This window comes from Eumetopias jubatus, unplaced genomic scaffold, assembly GCF_037043125.1.
Source record: "Eumetopias jubatus isolate StellerSeaLion01/CBP00866 unplaced genomic scaffold, mEumJub1_p1.0 scaffold_2, whole genome shotgun sequence".
In the NCBI taxonomy this organism is placed as follows: Eukaryota; Metazoa; Chordata; class Mammalia; order Carnivora; family Otariidae; genus Eumetopias; species Eumetopias jubatus.
The window spans coordinates 169823026-169842431 of record NW_028274808.1 but is presented as its reverse complement, the minus strand read 5'-3'; the positions used below and the strand labels follow the sequence as shown (position 1 = coordinate 169842431).

Here is a 19406-nt window from a genome sequence, read left to right as displayed (position 1 = left end):
GAGAGAGACACAGCAAGAGAGGGAACACAAGCAGGGGGAGTGGGAGAGGGAGAAGCAGGCTTCCCGCGGAGCAGGAGCCTGATGCAGAGCTCGATCCCAGAACCCTGGGATCATGACCTGAGCCAAAGGCAGATGCTTAACGACTGAGCTACCCAGGCGCTCCAAAATAACTATTTTTAATGTACTGACACAAATACACACAGCATTGCATGATTTACATTATACCAGTAATTCCTTGTACCATGACCCAGAGGTATAGTTGGTTCCTCTTAGGACCACTAGGGGGCTCTGCTGGAAGGGTTTTTATAATTTATGTTAGTCCACTTTGGAAGATGTTTCCAAAAGATGCTTTAGAATTCTGAGCTTTTAAAACTTGAAAGAGATCATCATCTAATCCAGCTTCTTTATTTTGCTGATGAGGAAACCAAGGTTGGCTAAGATAGCTAGCATGGAGGAGAGCTGGGATCAAAAATCTCTTCTTGGTTCCTGTGGCAGAAGTTCAAGAACTTTTTTTCCATGTACTTCCACTTGAATGATTCACTGCCGGGGGATAGTTCCTTTTTGGTGCCATAATTTTAGTAATTTTTGCTAAGACCGTGTATTTGTGATATTTTTCTAGGAGGACACTTTACTAATTGATTAGGTGAAAGAAGCTCATGAAATAAAGACTAAATAACCTTTATTACTTATTGTATTTAAAGCACCGCTCGGCACCAAAACCATATTATTTACTGAAACCCTAGCAACGACTTTCAAATTGCCTTTCGAGCTTACTTCCCACTTAAAATATTTTACTCTTATCTTCATTTGTTCATTCAATATTTATTGAGTGCCTACTAGTGCCAGACACCGTTGTAGGCCCTAGGCTTACAGAAGTAAAGCTACCGTTCCTCCACAAGAAGCCTCTATTTCTCCATTTTTCACTTTAATATACAAACTATTTTCACATGTTTTAGTTTAGTGGTTCTCATAGTGTAGCAGCAAGAGAACTTGTTAGAGGTGCAAATTATTGGGCCCACCCCACACTCTAGGGATGGGGGTCTAGCAACCTGGTTTTTTTTAACAAGCTCTTCAGGGAATCTGATGTACACTCGAGGTTAAAAACTATTAAAACAGTATTAATTATCTCAGTAGTTCAGAGATCAACATCTGGCTTCTAAATCCACCTCAGGCATCTACATAGAGTACCTGTTTGAAATACACCTGATGGGACCCAACAACGACCACTCTTAATTCAGTGACGTGTGGTACCTGGAACGATCGGATTAGTAGTGACACTCTAATGGCTTCAGAACAAAAACGGACGGCACTGGATTTTTCTGGGCTACACCAACAGAAAATGGGCCGTATCGAGTTCTGGAATGGTGCTTTTATACACTAGACACAGTCAGGCACATTAAGCCTGTGGGTTCTGGGTCTGGCTGAGTCAGGACGGCGCTTGTAGGCGCTGGTAGCCGAGTGGGGCCGCGTGAACCCGTTAGCTTGGTCTCAGTCTTCAGTCAGAGGCCATGGGCTGGAAGACCCGACCACACCGCAGTGATCTGAAGAGTGACGGCGGCACAAGAGAAGACCCGGGAGGCCCTGGCAGGGCGGGCCGGCGCGGAAGCCGCACCCTCCTGGCCCCAGACGCCGGCAGGGCGGAGCCGCGCGGCCGCAGCTCCGGCAGAGACGCGCGGCGCGGCTCGGCGCGGGTTCGCGTTTGAGGCGTATGGGGCTACAACGGGAGCGGCTGCGCCGCCCGGCCGGGTCACCGTCTTGCGCATGCGCGGACCCGGCGCCATTTTGGTGGCCGGGCGCGGAGGTGATTCCACACTGAGGAGAGCGCGGCGGCCGGGGTGGCAGTGGCAGCGTTCGTGTGCTCCGGTGTGAATCGCCGAGGGAGGAGGCGGTGGTGGAAGAGGTGGCGGCGGTGGCGGTGGTCGTAGCGGTGGCGGAGGAGGCGGGTACGAATCAGCTGCGGGCGGAGACATGGCCAACATCGCGGTGCAGCGAATCAAGCGGGAGTTCAAGGAGGTGCTGAAGAGCGAGGAGGTCAGAAATGAACTCCCGGACATCCCCCACCCCAGCCCAGGGCGGGAGGGTTTTTCCAGCGGAGACCCCAGTATCCCCGGTAGCCCCTGGGTGGCCCTCCTTGCGGTCGCCCTTCTGCCTGTGGGGAAGCAGCAGTCTCCCCCTGCTTCCGTCGCCTTCTCCTCCCCTCCCTGGGCCCTGGGATGGACCGCCTCGCGGGCGGGTGGTCTGGAGAGGAACACGGTTTGGGGGGCAGATGAAGAAGGGGGCACTTCTTGGAGGGGTGTGAGCTCTAGAGAGAGCCCCGAGGCAGTGGCAACAGCTGGAAGTGTGGCTGTAGGGTGTGGAGGGAGCAGGCCGAGCCTGAGAAAACCCGGGAAGTGGGTTGGGGGAAGGGGAAAGGTGGTAACTGGATCCGGAGAGCCGCGCTGCTCAAAGGCCCACACTTTTAAGGGTATTCTACATTATAGCCTGTTTGGCCTCCACTGTCCTTTCCTTTGGGAAGGAGCGGTAAAAGGCCTTAGGTATTGATGAAAGAAGGACGTTCAGAGTTACTCCCTCCTTAGTTCGGTGTTGGGAGAGAAGAGGAGACATAATGGGATACTATTTTATTTGAGTGGGAGATAAGGGAATTTTCACCTGAGGTAGGAAATTAATTCCGAATTAGATCATTATCTCATTTTCACCGACCCCCGGGCCCCCAATTTCTAGGCCTCTTTTCTGTTGACATCTAAAGCGTTTTGATTGGGTGAAGGCAAGTTGTTTGGTGTATTAAAGGCATTTAAATGTTTTTCGTTAGGAAAAAATAATGAAGGGTATGAGTAGCTTATTTCAAAAAATTGTTTACAAGTTACAGATCAGAGTCTCTAAGACAATGCCTCTGTGACTGTTGTGTTGTGCCATGAAACTTCATTATGATGTCCCTCATAGTTAACTTGATTCTTACTTTTGAAAAACAGTCCTATTAAAAACGTGGGATTTCACCACATCAATACATTATTATACCTCCTTATTGAGTAGGTTTGTCTCGATGTATCTTATCTGAAATTATTAAAAACATTTTTTTGGTCTCAAGCTGCTCTTGAGTCTTGCAGAATTTACTCTGATGTTGGCCATATTTATTTATGTAATGTATTTAAAATTCCCTAGCGATTTGACTCAAAACTATGCAAGTGTTGGTACAATTTTTCATACTCAAATCAACAAGAATGCCAAGTTGTTTTTCCTCCTTGGATTTAACAAAGAGAGATGAAAAAGTAATGCTGAAATACTTATTATTTTCAAGATGTCACATACCATTGTTAAATGTATCATTATTTGTATCTTTCTCATGTTGGAACTTTGATAATCTAAATGATTTGTGAAATTCATTCTAAGTATGTGATGAGTAATAGACATAAATGATAGTACTTGAGCTTTATTTGTGTCACTGATTCTACAGTGATCATTTTTCCAATTAGACATGTTGAATATAATTCTTTAAAATTAACTTAAAAATAACCAGTACTAGCAGATTGATTGAATGTAGTAGTCTGTGAGAAATGATGTTTTACAGAGCATGTGTATGAACTCTGACCTCTGTATTTGTTCAAGTGCCAAAACTCTGAATGGAAGGATGACTTTGTATTTTTGCGGTACAGTGCAGAAATAGGGTCATAAATGTCTGTACTGATATACAGTGAAACAATAATTCTAACTTTTTATTTGCAAGAAAGTATATTCCAGGATAGTTGACATATATATTCCTAATGAAAGATTCAGTTAATACAGTTGCCAACAGCCCAAAACATTTCTTCTGTAATAAAGTTGTACAAGCCTGAGAATATAAGACTTCTTTCAAATACTTTATTTTCTGTTACTTAAAAATGGTAAGTTACTGCTCTCGTAATTCATATGGTCTCTTTGCTTATATGAGGTGACATTCATCATGATATTTTTAGTACTTCAATTAAAGCTTAAATCTAGTATTGCTCTAGTATGCATATTGTTAAAACAGTACTGCTTTTTATATGTAAGGGATACTGAAGCCTTGCTTCAAGTAAGCATTATAGTATTTCAGAGGAAGAGAATAGGAAATGCAACAAATTATCTTTTTTTAAGAAGAGTACCTTTATAAATCTGGAAGGAAACTTCTTCCAGAAAATAAGTTGCAGAGTGCATTTAGAAAAGGGTCAGATAATTTAATCTTGGATTATAACCAATAAATAGCTTTATTTTCACCAGTATTTTATTTCATTGATAATTTAGTAGGCCCAGTTCTATGAGTGGATAATGTTGATTACTTTCAGCTTATTGAAGGACTTGTAATACAGTCCACGTGTTTCCTTTTTAAGTGTGGAAATGTAGTATTTTGAGTGTCTGGTCAAGTAACCAAGTATTTCATCATTTCATTTATGTAACTCTCCACATTTACCAAAGTTTGTTTCATCTGCTCTTGTTTACTAAGAATACCGGTTGATTTGAGGATTTTTTTTTTTTTTTTTGGCCTTTTAAGTTGTCTTACGAAGATAGCTGACATTTGCTGAATTCTGACCATAAGAAGTTGTAAGTGACCATTCTTGGAATGTGTTAATTAAAATATAATCAAGATAAATCAAATGTGAAAAGCAAGGTGCAGAATAGTGTGGAGGAGGCCACCATTTGTGTTGGAAGAAGGGGAAAATATATGTATTTGTCTCAATGAGAAATTGGTAAAATTGATTACTTCTATATAAGGGAATGGGCGTCTGGGGTAACAGGCATCAAAGGATCCCTTTTGAGTTTTGAGTCATGCAAATATATTATTTACTTAAAATAATAAATAAAGGCACCTAGACCTTTTTCCCTTGAGACTATTTGGAAATCCATCCTTTATGTGTCAGACATTAATTTTATATGTGTGTGAATTTTAAGTAATATTTCAAATTGCCAGGAATGGAAAATTGATTAAAATACATTTTATAGTTATTTTATGAGTCAAATTACTAAGTGAAATGTTGATTGTGAGGATATAATAAAACTATAATCCATATTCACAGGTTGTATTATTATTATTGCTGTTAACAACTAACCACCATTTGTAGAGTGGCTCTCAGTACCATTTGTTTATGCATTACTGCTAATTTTCAAGAACATTTCTTTGATTTAGATTTCTTATTTCTTAGATGAGGAAATTGAGATTCAAAGAAGTTAAATTATTTGTCTGTAAACATATAGCTTTGGGATTTGGATCTAGGTCTGCTTGTGTTTATATTGTACCACACTGTCATTACTTTACAAGGATAGGCATGCTTTAATTATTTAAAAATAACTGAGACTGGCTTGTATTACTGGTTACAGGATTTAAACACAACCTAATTTAAAAAAAATAAATAAACACAACCTAATTTAATAGTTTAAACGTTAAAATAAGGGACGCCTGCGTGGCTCAGTCGGTTAAGCGTCTGCCTTTGGCTCAGGTCATGATCCCAGGATCCTGGGATCGAGTCCCGCATGGGGCTCCTTGCTCAGTGGGAAGCCTGCTTCTCCCTCTGCCTGCTGCTCCCCCTGCTTGTGGTCTCTCTCTCTCTCTCCTCTGACAAATAAATAAAATCTTAAAAAAGAAACACATTAAAATAAGTGTTAACCTCTAAATTAAAGATTTAGTTGATGTTAATATTCAAAATACTTTTAAAAAATATTTATTTGAGAGAGAGTGCAAGCTGTGGGAGGGGCAAAAGGAGAGTGAGAGAGAGAATCTCAAGCATACTCCCCACTGAGCTCAGAGCCCTGCATCAGGCTTCATCTCAAGACCCTGAGGTCATGACTTGAGCCGAAACTGAGTCAGACACCTAACAGACTGAGCCACCCAGGCACCCCTGCAAAATACTTTAAAATTTGAAGCTCAGTGAAGTAAAATGCCCTTAAGTCAGTGCACATACCCATGTTTGATTGTTTGTTATATGTTATTTGTAGTTTTTTCATATTGTAATTGTACTTTGCTAACATTTTCTAAGATTTCAATAGGGAATATTTAAATTTATGGCATTACAGATTGGTTTCATGGAAACTACTGTAGTGTAAGTTTTCTTTTATGTGTTTAAATGGATTTTGTATTTAGTGTCATTTTAAATTTAATGTATTTGATCTAGGTTGATCTATAGAACTAGTTGGCAAGTCTTTAGAAGTAAATCTGTTGATTTCTGTAGACCATAGTTTCTCATCCTTAGCACTATTGACATTTTAGGCGGATAATGAATTCTTTGCTGTCAGAGTGGCTCTTCTTTGCATTGTAGGATGTTTTAGTAGTATCCCTGGCTTCTATCAGTAGCTGCCAGTAGCACAGCTAACCCTCCTCCCGACCTCCTTACCCTCGCTCCCTGCCAGTTGAAGCAACTAAAATGTCTCCAGACTTTGCCAAATGTTGAGAACCACTGCTGTAGACAAAACTCTTTAGAAGAACATTTCAGACTATTAACTTTGTAAGATGTGTAGTATATTTTATCTAAAAGATGGACAGTAAAGGTACAAAAAAGTTTATAGCATGGCTACTACTAGTTTTGAGTGATCTCTTTAAGATTTTATATTTGTTTTCCCTTTGTGAATGATTTTTTTCTTTTAAACTCTTTCCTTTTTGATTTAAAGAAAAAGGTGAAATTCCCTGCTGGAAATGAATGTAACTGGAATTTGAACAGTTTTTTTAAGAGGAAAAAAGCAGTTTTTACAGTTACATAAGTTACAGCTCTGTGTAACTTATTTGAATAGTGTGCCTTAGGGGGTTCTGGGTGTGGGCTGAGTGAGGAAAGCTTTTGATGGGGTAAAAAAAAAAATTATACCTGTTCAAGTAATACTGTTTGGGGTGCATTTCTTGTTTTATTTTACTATTGTAAAGACTTTGATCTCTGTCCATCAGGCATAGATTTAGATGCATCTGGGATTTCCTACATGTCACCCCTTTGTGAAGAATATATATTCTTATTTTCCAGTAAATAATGTTATCAACAGTTATTGAGCATATTGACCACAGCTCCAGATTTACTTGGTTGGAGATAAATAAAAATGTTAGGTGCAAGAGTAAATATTATGGGAGTTTTTAGAGTATATGTATGGAGGGAGGGTTTTGTTTTTGTTTTGTAGTTTTTATTTTAATTCCAGTTACTTAATATACAGGTTTATATTAGTTTCAGGTCTCTAATATTGGAGGGAGGTTTTTGAGCTCTGTTTCGAAGGAAAGTTAAGACTGACCTCAAATTTCAGAAGACAGTGCCAAAGGAATTACAGGAATACTGGAATTTATAAGTAAATGATTTTTTTTTTCTGTAGGCACCTGAATTGGAACGAGGGTGCAGAGATTATTGACAAAATTAGGCAAGAAACACATTTACGTATTTAGAAAGTTTGCGTGCACAGCTCTGATATACACACATAGTTGTGGAATTAGCACCTAAATATCTTCACTATTATCTTTAGGAAAAAAACACCTTTTTTCATGTCAAAGTAAAAGGTAACCATAAAGTATGACCAGCACCCAGATCAGGTCTGAAACAATATTACCAGCACCACAGGAACGCCCAGCCATCTCTTTCCAGGCACTTTCCTGACTTCTGATAGTACAGATTTGCTCTGAGTATGTTTGAGTAAAAGAATAGACGTGAGTGTATACTATATGATTGTTTTAATTTTGAAGGTTTTCAAAAGATGCCCTTCAGAATCTTTGTTCGGGGGGCATCTGGGTGTCTCAGTCAGTTAAGCATCCAACTCTTGATCTTGGCTAGGGTTGTGAGTTTGAACCCTGCATTGGGCTCTGTGCTGGGCGTGGAGACTACTTAGAGAAAAAAACAAAACGGGTGCCTGGAAGGCTCAGTCGTTAAGCGTCTGTCTTCGGCTCAGGTCATGATCCCAGGGTCCCGGGATCGAGGGATCCTGCTCAGGATCCCTGCTTAGCAGGGAGTCTGCTTCTCCCTCTCCCTCTCCCTCTCCCTCTCCCTCTCCCTCTCCCTCTCCCCCTCCCCCTGCTGTGTTCCCTGTCTCACTGTGTCTCTCTGTCAAATAAATAAAAAAATCTTTACCAAAAAAAGAGAAAGAAAAAAAAATCTTTGTTCAAAGAATGTATTAGTAGTGTCTTAGAAAATGCGTTAAAATGCATTGAGTATTCCAGTTGAAAGAGACTTTAGATCTAGGCCAGATTCCTCGTCTGTAAGATCAGGAAACTGAGGCCTGAAGAGATTGATGGTTTTTCAGTGATACAGATCTGGTTAATGAACCCAGGCTTTTTGCATACCAGTCCATTCTAACCATTATATATGATTGCTTTATGGGACTATTTTTTTCATAAATAATACTGTAAATGTTGAATGCTAATAAAGTATGAGTGATGATTTAATATTGACTATTGTATTTAAGTATATTTTGCCTTTTTTTCTGTCTTGGTGTGAGAACTTAAATTTGGCAGGAGGCAGAGATATTTCACTCCTTAAGTATGATAGAGTAAATTTAGCTTAGTGATTAAGAGCGTGGGCTTTGGAATTAGATTTGCTTTGAGTCCTGGCTTTTCAATTTAACACCTGCAGCATTTTGACTCTGTATCTTAGTTTTCCTATCTGTAAGAATGTAGGAAGATTGAGCCTTTACAGGGTTCAGAGCAATTCCTGGGACATACGAACGGATAGCTGTTAAGATGTCAAAATTAGCTATATGTTCATATTCTGCTTATTGTTGTTTTGGATCATAAAGGTTTCCTTCAGTGGTGTAGTGAAAGCTCTATGTGAATTTGCCTGCAGAAAAGATTTAAATGAAGGGGCTTTAGTATTTCTGATAGAGTTTCTTTGTCACCTGTGTGCAAACAACCTGTGGCCAAGGGGAATGCAAAAGAAAAATGTGGGCCTTGTTCTCAAGATGTTAGTTATCTTTAGGAGACAGTTATAAATTGGGGAAGAGTTTGTGTTAAAATGTGACCTTTTTAGTGAAAAAGAAGTGCTTTATTTGGAAGCCTTTCAGATAAGACAGCTTTACAGGATTATTTGGGATTTCTTGATAAGGCTCTGGTGGCCTTGAACTGCACCAGGAAATCTAGATTCCCAGCCCTATGGTATATGTAATTTTGAATCCCTTGGTAAACTTCCTATCTTACTTTATTTTTTTTTTAAGGTTTTATTTGAGGGGGCGCCTGCGTGGCTCAGTCGGTTAGGCATCTGCCTTCTGCTCAGGTCATGATCCTGGGGTCCTGGGATCAAGCCCTGAGTAGGGCTCCCGGCTCAGCAAGGAGCGTGCTTCTCCCTCTGCCCCTCCCCCTGCTCATGCTCACTCTCTCTCTGTCAAATAAATAAATAAAATCTTTTAAAAAAAGAGATTTTATTTGAGAATGAGAGAGTGTGCACACTTGAGAGCACGAGTCAGGGGAGAGGCAAGGGAGAGGAAGAAACAGACTCCCCGCTGCGCAGGGAGCCTGATGGGGTTGGATGCCAGGACCCCGAGATCACGACCTGAGTGGAAGGCAGATGCTTAACTGACTGAGCCGCCCAGGTGCCCCTAAAATTCCTATTTTAAAATTGGGTCTTGGAAAATAGAAAGTGATGGTCACATCCATCTGACATCCGTGGTGTTCTCTTACGTAATTTTGCAAAGGAGAGAACTTCATTTCATTCAAAACCTTTGTCCTTTTTCTCCCTTTAGTTCTTTGCTTTTAGCAAATTTAAAATAAATACTTAGAGTTTAATGCCTACTATCTGGCATTTTTTATGTATGGCAGCCTTATGAGATTGATGTTATTTTTATTTTACAGATTAGAAAATTGCAGCTCCGAAGAAAGTACGTAACTTTCTCAGTATCAAGCAACTTGGTAGAACAGGGGTTGGAAACTAGGTCTCTGACTCCCAAATATTTACTGATAATGGTAGAAAGAAAAGTGTACAGGGCGCCTGGGTGGCTCAGTCAGTTAAGCGACTGCCTTCGGCTCAGGTCATGATCTTGGAGTCCCAGGATCGAGTCCCGCATCGGGCTCCCTGCTCAGCGGGGAGTCTGCTTCTCCCTCTGACCTTCTCCCTCTCATGCTCTCTCTCTACCATTCTCTCTCTCTCTCTCTCTCAATAAATAAATAAATAAATAAATAAATAAAATCTTAAAAGAAAGAAAGAAAAGTGTACAATCATGTCTGCTGCTTGCTACCTGTCCATTATTTTTAAAGATGCTTTTTAAAATTAGGGAATATTTTATACTTAGAAGTTTAGAAAACAGTGGGTGTGAACACCTTTATGGTCATGGTATAGATTTAACAGATCTTAATTCTCTCATACTTGGTTAACTTGCCCTTTCCCTCAGGAAATAAAACAACATACAGATGAAGTTCACTTTGTAACCTTTTCCCTTTTCCATTCTCTTAGAAGTAACCACTGTGCTGAAGATGCCTGTATCCTTCCCATTCATACTTTTGTTTTTACTATTGAAACCGTAGTAATTTTGAGTATAAAAGCACTTTTTAGTGTTTTTAAAAGTTTAAAAAATTTTTTTCATAGATTGTAATATTCTACATCTGCAACTTTTCTTCTTCTCCTCCTCCTTCCTCTTCTTCTTCTTTTAAAGATTTTATTTATTCATTTGAGAGAGAGAGAGACAGAGCAAGCACAAGTAGGGGGAGAGGCAGAGGGAGAGAGAGAAGCGGATTCCCCACCAAGCCGGGAGGCCGACATGAGGCTCTATCCCAGGACCTGGAGATCATGACCTGAGCCGAAGGCAGACGCTTAACCATCTGAGCCACCCAGATGCCCCTCCTGCAACTTTGCTTTTTAGTGTTCTTTTTTTTTTTTTTTGAGAATTTATCCATGACAATGCATATTGCTTTAGTTCTTTAAATTATGTAGTTCACATCAGTTTTGTTGTTGTTTATTCATTCTCTATGGACAGCATGTAGTTTCAACTTTCAGCTGTTGTACAAAAAAAAAAAAGCATCGAACATTACTATATATGTTTTCTCAGACACCTGAGAGTTTTTCCTAGGAGATAGTATTGTAGGATCTGAGTGTATTTGCATCTTCTGCATTGCTGGATATTGCTTCATCCTACCAGTGATTGTATCAGTTTACACTCTTCTAGCAGTGTGTAAGAGTTCTAGTGACCTGACATTTCTAAGACTTACATTTTTGTAAGTCTGGTGGATGTGAAATGGTAGCTTATTTTAATTTTAATTTCCTTTACCAGTAGAGATACTAAGCATATTTTTGTGTTTATTGGCCATTAGGCTTTCTTTTGCAAACTTAGTGTTCTTATTCCTTACCCATTTAAAAAAATTTGGGGCACCTGGGTGGCTCAGTTGGTTAAGCATCTGCCTTCAGCTCAGGTCATGATCCCAGGGTCCTGGGATGGAGTTCTACATCTGTAGTCTGGTGCAGCCCTGGGACAGCAGGGAGTCTGCTTCTCCCTCTGCCCCTCCCTCCCACCCCTACCCCCCCTTGTGTCCCCCTCCCTCTTGCGTGTGTGCACACACACGCAAAAATAAGTAAATAAAAAAATTTTTTTTTAAGATTTTATTTATTTGACAGAGAGATCACAAGTAGGCAGAGCGGCAGGGAGAGGGAGAAGCAAGCTCCCCGCTAAGCAGAGAGCCTGATATGGGGCTCAATCCCAGGACCCTGGGACCATGACCCGAGCCGAAGGCAGACGCTTAACTGACTGAGCCACCCAGGTGCCCCAATAAATAAAAATCTTAAAAAAAAGTTGGATGGTTTGTATTTTCCTTATTGATTTGCAGGAACTCTGTGTTTATATGATTTCGTCTACTTCCATTATATGGCTTAATTGTTAACTTTTTTTTTATCCTCTTTTTTTTGGTAATTGTGGTACACTACACATATAAAACTTACCATCTTGTATATTTTTAAGTTACAATTTCAGTGTACATTTTTGTACAACCATTACCGCTATCCATCTACAGAACTAATTTCATCTTGTAAAACCGAAATTCTGTATCTTTTAAATGCTAACTCTACTTCTCTGTTGCCCAGCCCATTCTGTTCATCTACTTTTTGTCCCTATGAACTACTGTCTTATACATTATTTGTCCTTCTGTGACTGTTACATTTTTTTTAAATGTAATATTTTTAAAGATTTTATTTATTTATTTGACAGAGAGAGACACAGCAAGAGAGGGAACACAAGCAGGGGGAGTGGGAGAGGGAGAAGCAGGCTTCCCGCCAAGCAGGAAGCCCGATGTGGGGCTCGATCCCAGGACCCTGGGATCATGACCTGAGCCAAAGGCAGACGCTTAATGACTGAGCCACCCAGGCACTTCTGTGACTGTTTTATATTGCTTAATTTTGTCATATCTTCTATCTGAAGCTTAATTTTTAAGTAGTCACATTTTTAGGGGGGCGCCTGGCTGGCTCAGTTGGTAGAGTGTGGACTAGATCTTGGGGTTATGAATTCAAGCCCCGTGTTGGGGGTAGAATTTACTTAGAAAGAAAGAAGTAAGTCACATTTTTCTGTTTTTTCCTGTATGGTATGCTTTTTGTATTTTGTTTAAGAAATCTTTAATTATCATAAAGATATTTTATATTTGGTTATAGGAGCAAATGTGGGTTATATTCCTTACTGTACTTAGGCTTCTATCTCTGCCGTATCATATGGAAACAACTACTTCAGGCATTACCGGTATCTTCCCATTTGTCAAATGCAGAGTAACTTCTCATCAGTCCATTTTGTCCATCTTTCACTTCATTTCTCAGAGCTTGCCTCTTGTGGTTGTTCTGATACTGCTGGTTTTCCTTCATAACTGTGTTACTACCCTTTCTAAGTTGATAGAACTCTATCTCCTAAATCTTTGTTTCCTCTTTTGCATTCCTTTCATTAATTACTCTAGGTCAGGTTTTCATATCTCAGATGGACTATAGTAAAACAGTTTGCTTATTATTATATTTTTAAACTTTACCTCTCTTTTTTATCCCTAGTTTTTTTGTTTTTTTTTTTCAAAGACTTTATTTGTCAGAGAGCATAAGCAGGGGGAGTGGCAGGCAGAGGGAGAAGCAGACTCCCTGCTGAGCAAGGAGCTTGATGTAGGACTTGATCCTGATCCCAGTACCCTGAGATCATGACCCGAGCTGAAGGCAGAGGCTTAACTGACTGAGCCACCCAGGCGTCCCAAACGGTTTGCTTATTTACATTTATTTCTCTGCATCCTCTGTTCAGCTCTCCTGGTGCCATGCCACAGGACTGATTGATTGATTTTAAAAGATTTTATTTATTTGAGAGAGAGAGCACGGGAAGGGGAAGAGGGAAAGGGAGAAGCAGACTCCCCACTCAGTAAGGAGCCTGATGCGGGGCTCCATCCCAGGATCCTGGGATCATGACCTGAGCTGAAGGCAGACACTTAAATGACTGGGCCACCCATGGGCCACCCAGGTGCCCCCATGCCACATGATTTAATTTTTAAAATATGATCTTGTCATTTTCCTTTAGTTTCTCTACTGCCTATTGCATAAAGGCAAAACTTTTATGCTTTTGTTCTAGCCTACCTTTCTTGACCTATTTCCTGTCAAGTCTCGACACAGTTGCATGCCTACACATACTTCACTCTCAGACCTTCAGCTACATTAAATTGCTCACCATTTAGTTGTTCTGTCTGCCTTGAATAAGCCCTTACCACCTCCTTTGCCTTTGAAATATACTTATCCTAAAATGCCACTCCTGATAAACGTTTTGTGAAAACACAGTTTATCCCTATTTTCCAGTGTCATTTTGTCAGGATTTTGTTAGAGTAGTTACATATATATTGGTAATTGTACATATGTCTTTCTGCTGCTGCTAGATATCATTGAGCTCCTTGAAGATACTTACTCATCTTTTTTCCTTCATCTTGTGTAGTGCCTGGAATTGACGGGCTTAGTAACATTTACAGTAAGCCAAAAAAATCTTTGAAGGCATCTACACTTTTTTTTGGAGGTGCTGCTGAATGTGCATAAACCCTTTGCATAGGTGTTAGGGCAGGCCTGTTATTCTTAATTATTTTCAGACTTTTTGGGATTACATATTTTTCTAGTGATTACAAATGCAGGGCTAGTATATGTAGACTTCTTTCTCAAGTGACTGTGGGTACTTTACTTTTAGGTTTCCTTGTTTTGTTTTGTTTTTGTGGGTTTTTTGGTTTGTTTTTGTTTAATTTGAGAGAGCGAGATTAAGCGAGCGAGAGAGAACATGAGTGTGGAGGAGGAACAGAGGGAGAAGCAGACTCCCCACTGGGCAGAGAGCCCAATGTAGGGCTCTATCCCAGGACTCTAGGATCATGACCTGAGCCGAAGGCAGACACTTAACTGACTGAGCCACCCAGGTGCCCCAAGGTTTCTTTGTTTTATGTGAACTATCCTATTTGGGATTGGCATACTTAAAGTGTGGGTTGTCTGATACTATTGCTTTTCAGCAGTGATAATACATTTTGCTTCATTTTTCTTAAATCCTTCTGTAGTATTTCCTTTTTTAAAAAAATAGAATATACTGAAGTTGATGCATCTATGGAACGTTTGGTTATTTCCAGTTTTTTTTTTTTTGGTGCACGTGTGTAAGAATTTTAGGTGTGTATCTGAGAGTGGTATTACTAGGCCATTGGGTGTTTGGATGAGATATTAGGTGGTTAGATGTGTCAGACATTGTATTTGTAGGCTTGGTCATACTTTGTTATATCTTTAGGTATTTACTTAGGTGCTTTATCTCTTATCTGCTCTTAGGAACTGTGAGTGTGAGTCATTAAAGGCAGAGACTTATATTTTCAGGCCTCCATTGCTTAGCTCATTGCCAGGTAAGAAGGAGGCATTTGTTTTCCCAAATGAGTTTAAGGATTTTTTTTAAGCGCTAGGGAGCTCATACCCAACCATTATGAAAGTATGACTGCTTATCCTGCTTCTGAGACTAGGGACTTTATAATATGTTGATAAAGGCGACCTATTCTGTTCAGTGTAAGTGTTGATAATTTCATCAGTTTGTGCTTTGGGGTGATACAATGTCAAAGCCAAAAACTGGGAAATAAGATGGTGGGAAGGCAGTCTTTTTTTGATTTATTCTGTAGTTTTCCCTGTTAAAGATCTCAGGGGGCATCTGTTTAGTGTTATATATGACATCATCTGTATCACTGTGGGTTAACTCTTCAGTTTAAGTCTACATTTTTCTTCATTTATTCAACAAATATTTATTGAATGCCATCTATGTTGTTAATAAGGTAGACTTAGTCCAGGGCACCTGGGTGACTCAGTCTGGGCGGCTCAGTTAAGCCTCTGCCTTCGGCTCGGGTCATGATCCCAAGGTCCTGGGATTGAGCCCCACATTGGGCCCCTTGCTCAGCAGAGAGTCTGCTTCTCCCTCTGCCCCTCCCCCGTTCATGCTTGTGCGCTCTCTCTCTCTGAAATAAATAAATAAATCTTTAAAATAGTCCATGCTGTTATGGAGTAAATTATGGTCTGGTAAGGCAATGAAACATTGAACAATTATATGTGTGTGTGTTGAGTTTAAATAAGGAGAACTGTTGGGGTGGGGTAACCTAACCTCAGGGAAAGAGTTCCTTGGGAATAATTCTTAAACTGATAGTTGGGAGGGTAAATTGGGATTAACTTAGTCATACAGTAGGATGATCAATTCTTACATGCATCCAGAAAGAACTAGTAATCGTTATACAGTCAATGTAGAACCATTTAATTGCTTTTCTCTTTTAAATAATTGGCCAGTTTCTGTGAATACAAAAGTAACATGTTATTATTGAATTTTGGAAAGTATATAGAACTATAATAAAGTAAAAATTATCTGTAATCCCACCCCTGGAGATAATTCTTTTCTTTAAAATATTTTTGTTTGTCTATGAAATATTTCAAACATGTAGAGATACATCTTCATTTTGGTTATTTCCTTCTATTTTTTTCTTTCATTTTTTTCTGTATGTGTATATATATACATATGTTTAGAAGTTTTTAAAAGAGCTTTGAATATAATTCCAATCAGACTTTCAACCCAGATTTGTAATTTTTAATGTTTTTCAGTGAGTTGAAGCTGGCTTTCACTACTAGTTTCCCTACTTTTTTTTTTTAAGATTTTATTCATTTATTTGAGAGAGCATGCCCCCTGCACAGGCAGGGGGAGGGGCAGAGGGAGAAGCAGACTCCCCACTGAGGAGGGAACCCAGTGCTCCCTGAGAAACTCAAGAGTAAGCAAGCATCTTGGCTCATCTTTGTATCATCAGTACCAACAGCTCTTTATTTAACTATTTGAGGGCTCCCTTTATCCTAGGTACCATGATATGTGCTGAGACTATAGTAATGAGTGGGGCAAGGTAAGACAGACAAATAAGTGATAAAAGCAATGCAGAGAAATACAGTATTGTATAGATGAAATTAATTGGCTGTTTTTGACTGGGTGTTCAGAAAAGTTCTTTCCTAGGACTCTTGACTTAAATTGAGATCTGAATGATAAAGCTATGTCTTTAGGGGAAGAAAATATTCCATATCAGAGGAAATAGTGAATGTAAAGGCCATAAATTAGGAATAAATTTGCTATGTTTAAGCAAGCAAAAGGTTATTGTGGCTGGAGTATTGTGGTAAGAGGCGGTGAATGATGCAAGATGAAGTTGGAGATGTAGGCAGGAGCCAGATCACATAAAACTTCCTAAGTCCAAAGTAAAGAATTTGTATTTTAAGTGACTCTGAAAGCCATTTGAGGATTTAAAGAAAAGAACAAAATTTTTGTTTTTAAAAGACCACTTCAGGGGCGCATGGGTGGCTCAGTTGGTTGAGTGTCCAGCTCTTGATTTCAGCTCAGGTCATAATCTCAGGGCTGTGAGATCAATCCCCGCATCGGGCTCTGCGCTGGGCATGGAACGCTCTTGGGATTCTTGTCTTTCCCTCTCCCCCTTCCCCCTCACCCACCCTACCCCTACCACCCACGCATTCTCTCTAGATCTCTATTTAAAAAAAATTTGATGCCTTAAACTTATGACTAAGGGAGTAATTCAGGGTGATACCTGATTCCTCACTGCTAATGTGAGATGTATTTTTGAGCAGATAAAGGTTGCCCCTAAGGTTACGCATCTACTTTGTGGGATCCTTGGGAGTCAAGACCTGCCCGTCCCCCCTTTAAAAAAAAACCACTTTGGCTGCTGTGTGGAGAATGAATTGAAACTGAAGATGTAAAGAAAAAGGATGGGGCGCCTGGGTGGCTCAGTCGTTAAGTGTCTGCTCGGCTCAGGTCATGATCCCAGAACCCTGGGATCTAGCCCTGCATCCAGCTCCCTGCTCTCTGGGGGCCTGCTTCTCCCTCTCCCACTCCCCCTGCTTGTGTTCCCTCTCGCTGTTTCTCTCTCTGTCAAATAAATAAAATCTTCAAGGAAATAAAAAAATAAATTAATAAAAAGGATTTAGGAGTTAGGGGTTGAGTTTGGCTGGAGTAAAGTCAAGTCTGGAGAGAAGTATCCCAGAGTTGCTTGGTTAGGGATTTTACAGTGTTAATAAACTACTAACTTTCAGTTTACCATTCTTAGGAGTTTGACCCTTGTCCTTAAACTCTCGAAATGCCTGTCAGAGGTCCAGACAACATGTCTTAATTTCAGAAAGGGAAAGGTATAACCCACATGTCAGCTGAGTTTGCCCCCTTTATTTATTTTTTATTTTTTTTTTTTAAAGGTTTTATTTATTTGACAAAGAGAGACACAGCGAGAGAGGGGACACAAGCAGGGGGAGTGGGAGAGGGAGAAGCAGGCTTCCGGCTGAGCAGGGAGCCCGATGTGGGACTCGATCCCAGGACCCTGGGATCATGACCTGAGCCGAAGGCAGATGCTTAACGACTGAGCCACCCAGGCGCCCCAGTTTGCCCCCTTTAAAGAGCTTTCTGAGAAATCCCATTCAGTGACTTCTATTTTTATTTATTTTTTAAAGATTTTATTTATTTATTCATGAGAGAGAAAGAAAGGCAGAGGGAGAAGCAGGCTCCCAAGGAGCAGGGAGCCCGATGTGGGACTCGATCCCAGGACCCTGGGATCATGACCTGAGCCGAAGGCAGACGCTTAACCATCTGAGCCACCCAGATGCCCTGTTTTTATTTTTTTATTCTTTTTTTATTTTTTATTTTTTTTAAGATTTTATTTATTTATTTGAAAGAGAGAGAATGAGAGATAGCACGAGAGGGAAGAGGGTCAGAGGGAGAAGCAGACTCCCTGCTGAGCAGGGAGCCCGATGCGGGACTCGATCCCAGGACTCCAGGATCATGACCTGAGCCGAAGGCAGTCGCTTAACCGACTGAGCCACCCAGGCGCCCTGTTTTTATTTTTTTTATCCTGGACTGTGTCATAACGTCTTCTTGGTTTAAGGGAAACTGGGAAATGTTTTTTTAGCTGAGCACATTGCTCCCCAATTAAAATCAGGGTTTCATTATGAAGGAAAAAGGAGAAAGGAAATTGGTTAGTCATCTTGCCCCGTGGAGGTGGGGAGTGGCAGGAATGAACTAATAAGCCAAGACCTTTGTAGATAGCCTAGGCAAGAGGTGATTGTAGCTTGGGATTACAGTCGAAATAGGAAGCTGAAGGGAGGTATTTGGGCTATGTTTTACAGGTAAAGTCACAGCAGCTTGCTGATGCAGATGAAAAGTGAAGAACCTAGAAAAACACCTAGACTTTTGTCTTTAGCAACCAGACAGTTGGTCGTGCTATTTTCCAAGATAGGAAAGAGCGGGAGGAGCACATTGAAAGTGTCAGGGAAGGGGTGCCTGGGTGGCTCAGTTGGTTAAGCGTCTGCCTTTGGCTCAGGTCATGATCTCAGGGTCCTGGGATTAAGCCCCACATCGGGCTCCCTGTGCAGTGGGGAGTCTGCTTCTCCCTCTCCCTTTGCCCAACCCTGCTCCCCTGCTCCCCCTCTCATGCTCTTTCTCACTCTTTCAGATAAATAAATAAAATTAAAAAAAAAAAACTGTTGGGGAAGATTTAAGAGTTTTGCTTCGTTCTTGTTAGGTTAAAGCTTAGACTGGGTGACTTAACTCTAGGAGAATTTGGTTAGAAAAGGAGGGAGCCTAGACAAAGTTCTAGTGTTTGTCATGGACCCCTAGCATCTTTTGTAGTTGGGCCTAGAAGAAACATTGAAAGTTAAGGAGAGTGAGCTATTAGTGATATGTTAGGAAAACCAGGGGAGTGTGGTGTCTTTTTTTAAAGATTTTATTTATTTGACAGAGAGAGAGACAGTGAGAGAGGGAGCACAAGCAGGGGGAGTGGGAGAGGGAGAAGCAGGCTTCCCGAGGAGCAGGGAGCCCGATGTGGGGCTCGATCCCAGGACCCTGGGATCACGACCTGAGCTGAAGGCAGATCCTTAACGACTGAGCCACCCAGGCGCCCCTGTGGTGTCTTTGAAACCAAGAGAAAACAAGAGTTCCATGAGTGGTCAACTTTGTCATGCTGCTGAGTGAGAGAAATGACCACTGAATTTGCAGTGCAG

General features: G+C 40.7%; 1 protein-coding gene and 1 non-coding gene across 2 annotated transcripts in view; both read left to right on the top strand.

Annotated features, from left to right (window-relative positions):
• The first annotated feature begins 1765 nt into the window (after positions 1 to 1765).
• The window catches only part of UBE2K (ubiquitin conjugating enzyme E2 K), a 69799-nt gene continuing 52158 nt past the window's right edge, over positions 1766 to 19406 (top strand). Inside the window, exon 1 of the mRNA XM_028088057.2 lies at positions 1766 to 2031. Within this exon, the coding sequence (XP_027943858.1) occupies positions 1969 to 2031 (63 nt within the window). The 5' untranslated portion in view covers positions 1766 to 1968. The remainder of the gene's footprint in view (positions 2032 to 19406) is intronic.
• LOC114198748 (U12 minor spliceosomal RNA) lies at positions 16910 to 17055 on the top strand. Its single transcript, XR_003607168.1, has one exon. It is a non-coding gene; the product is annotated as a U12 minor spliceosomal RNA (small nuclear RNA).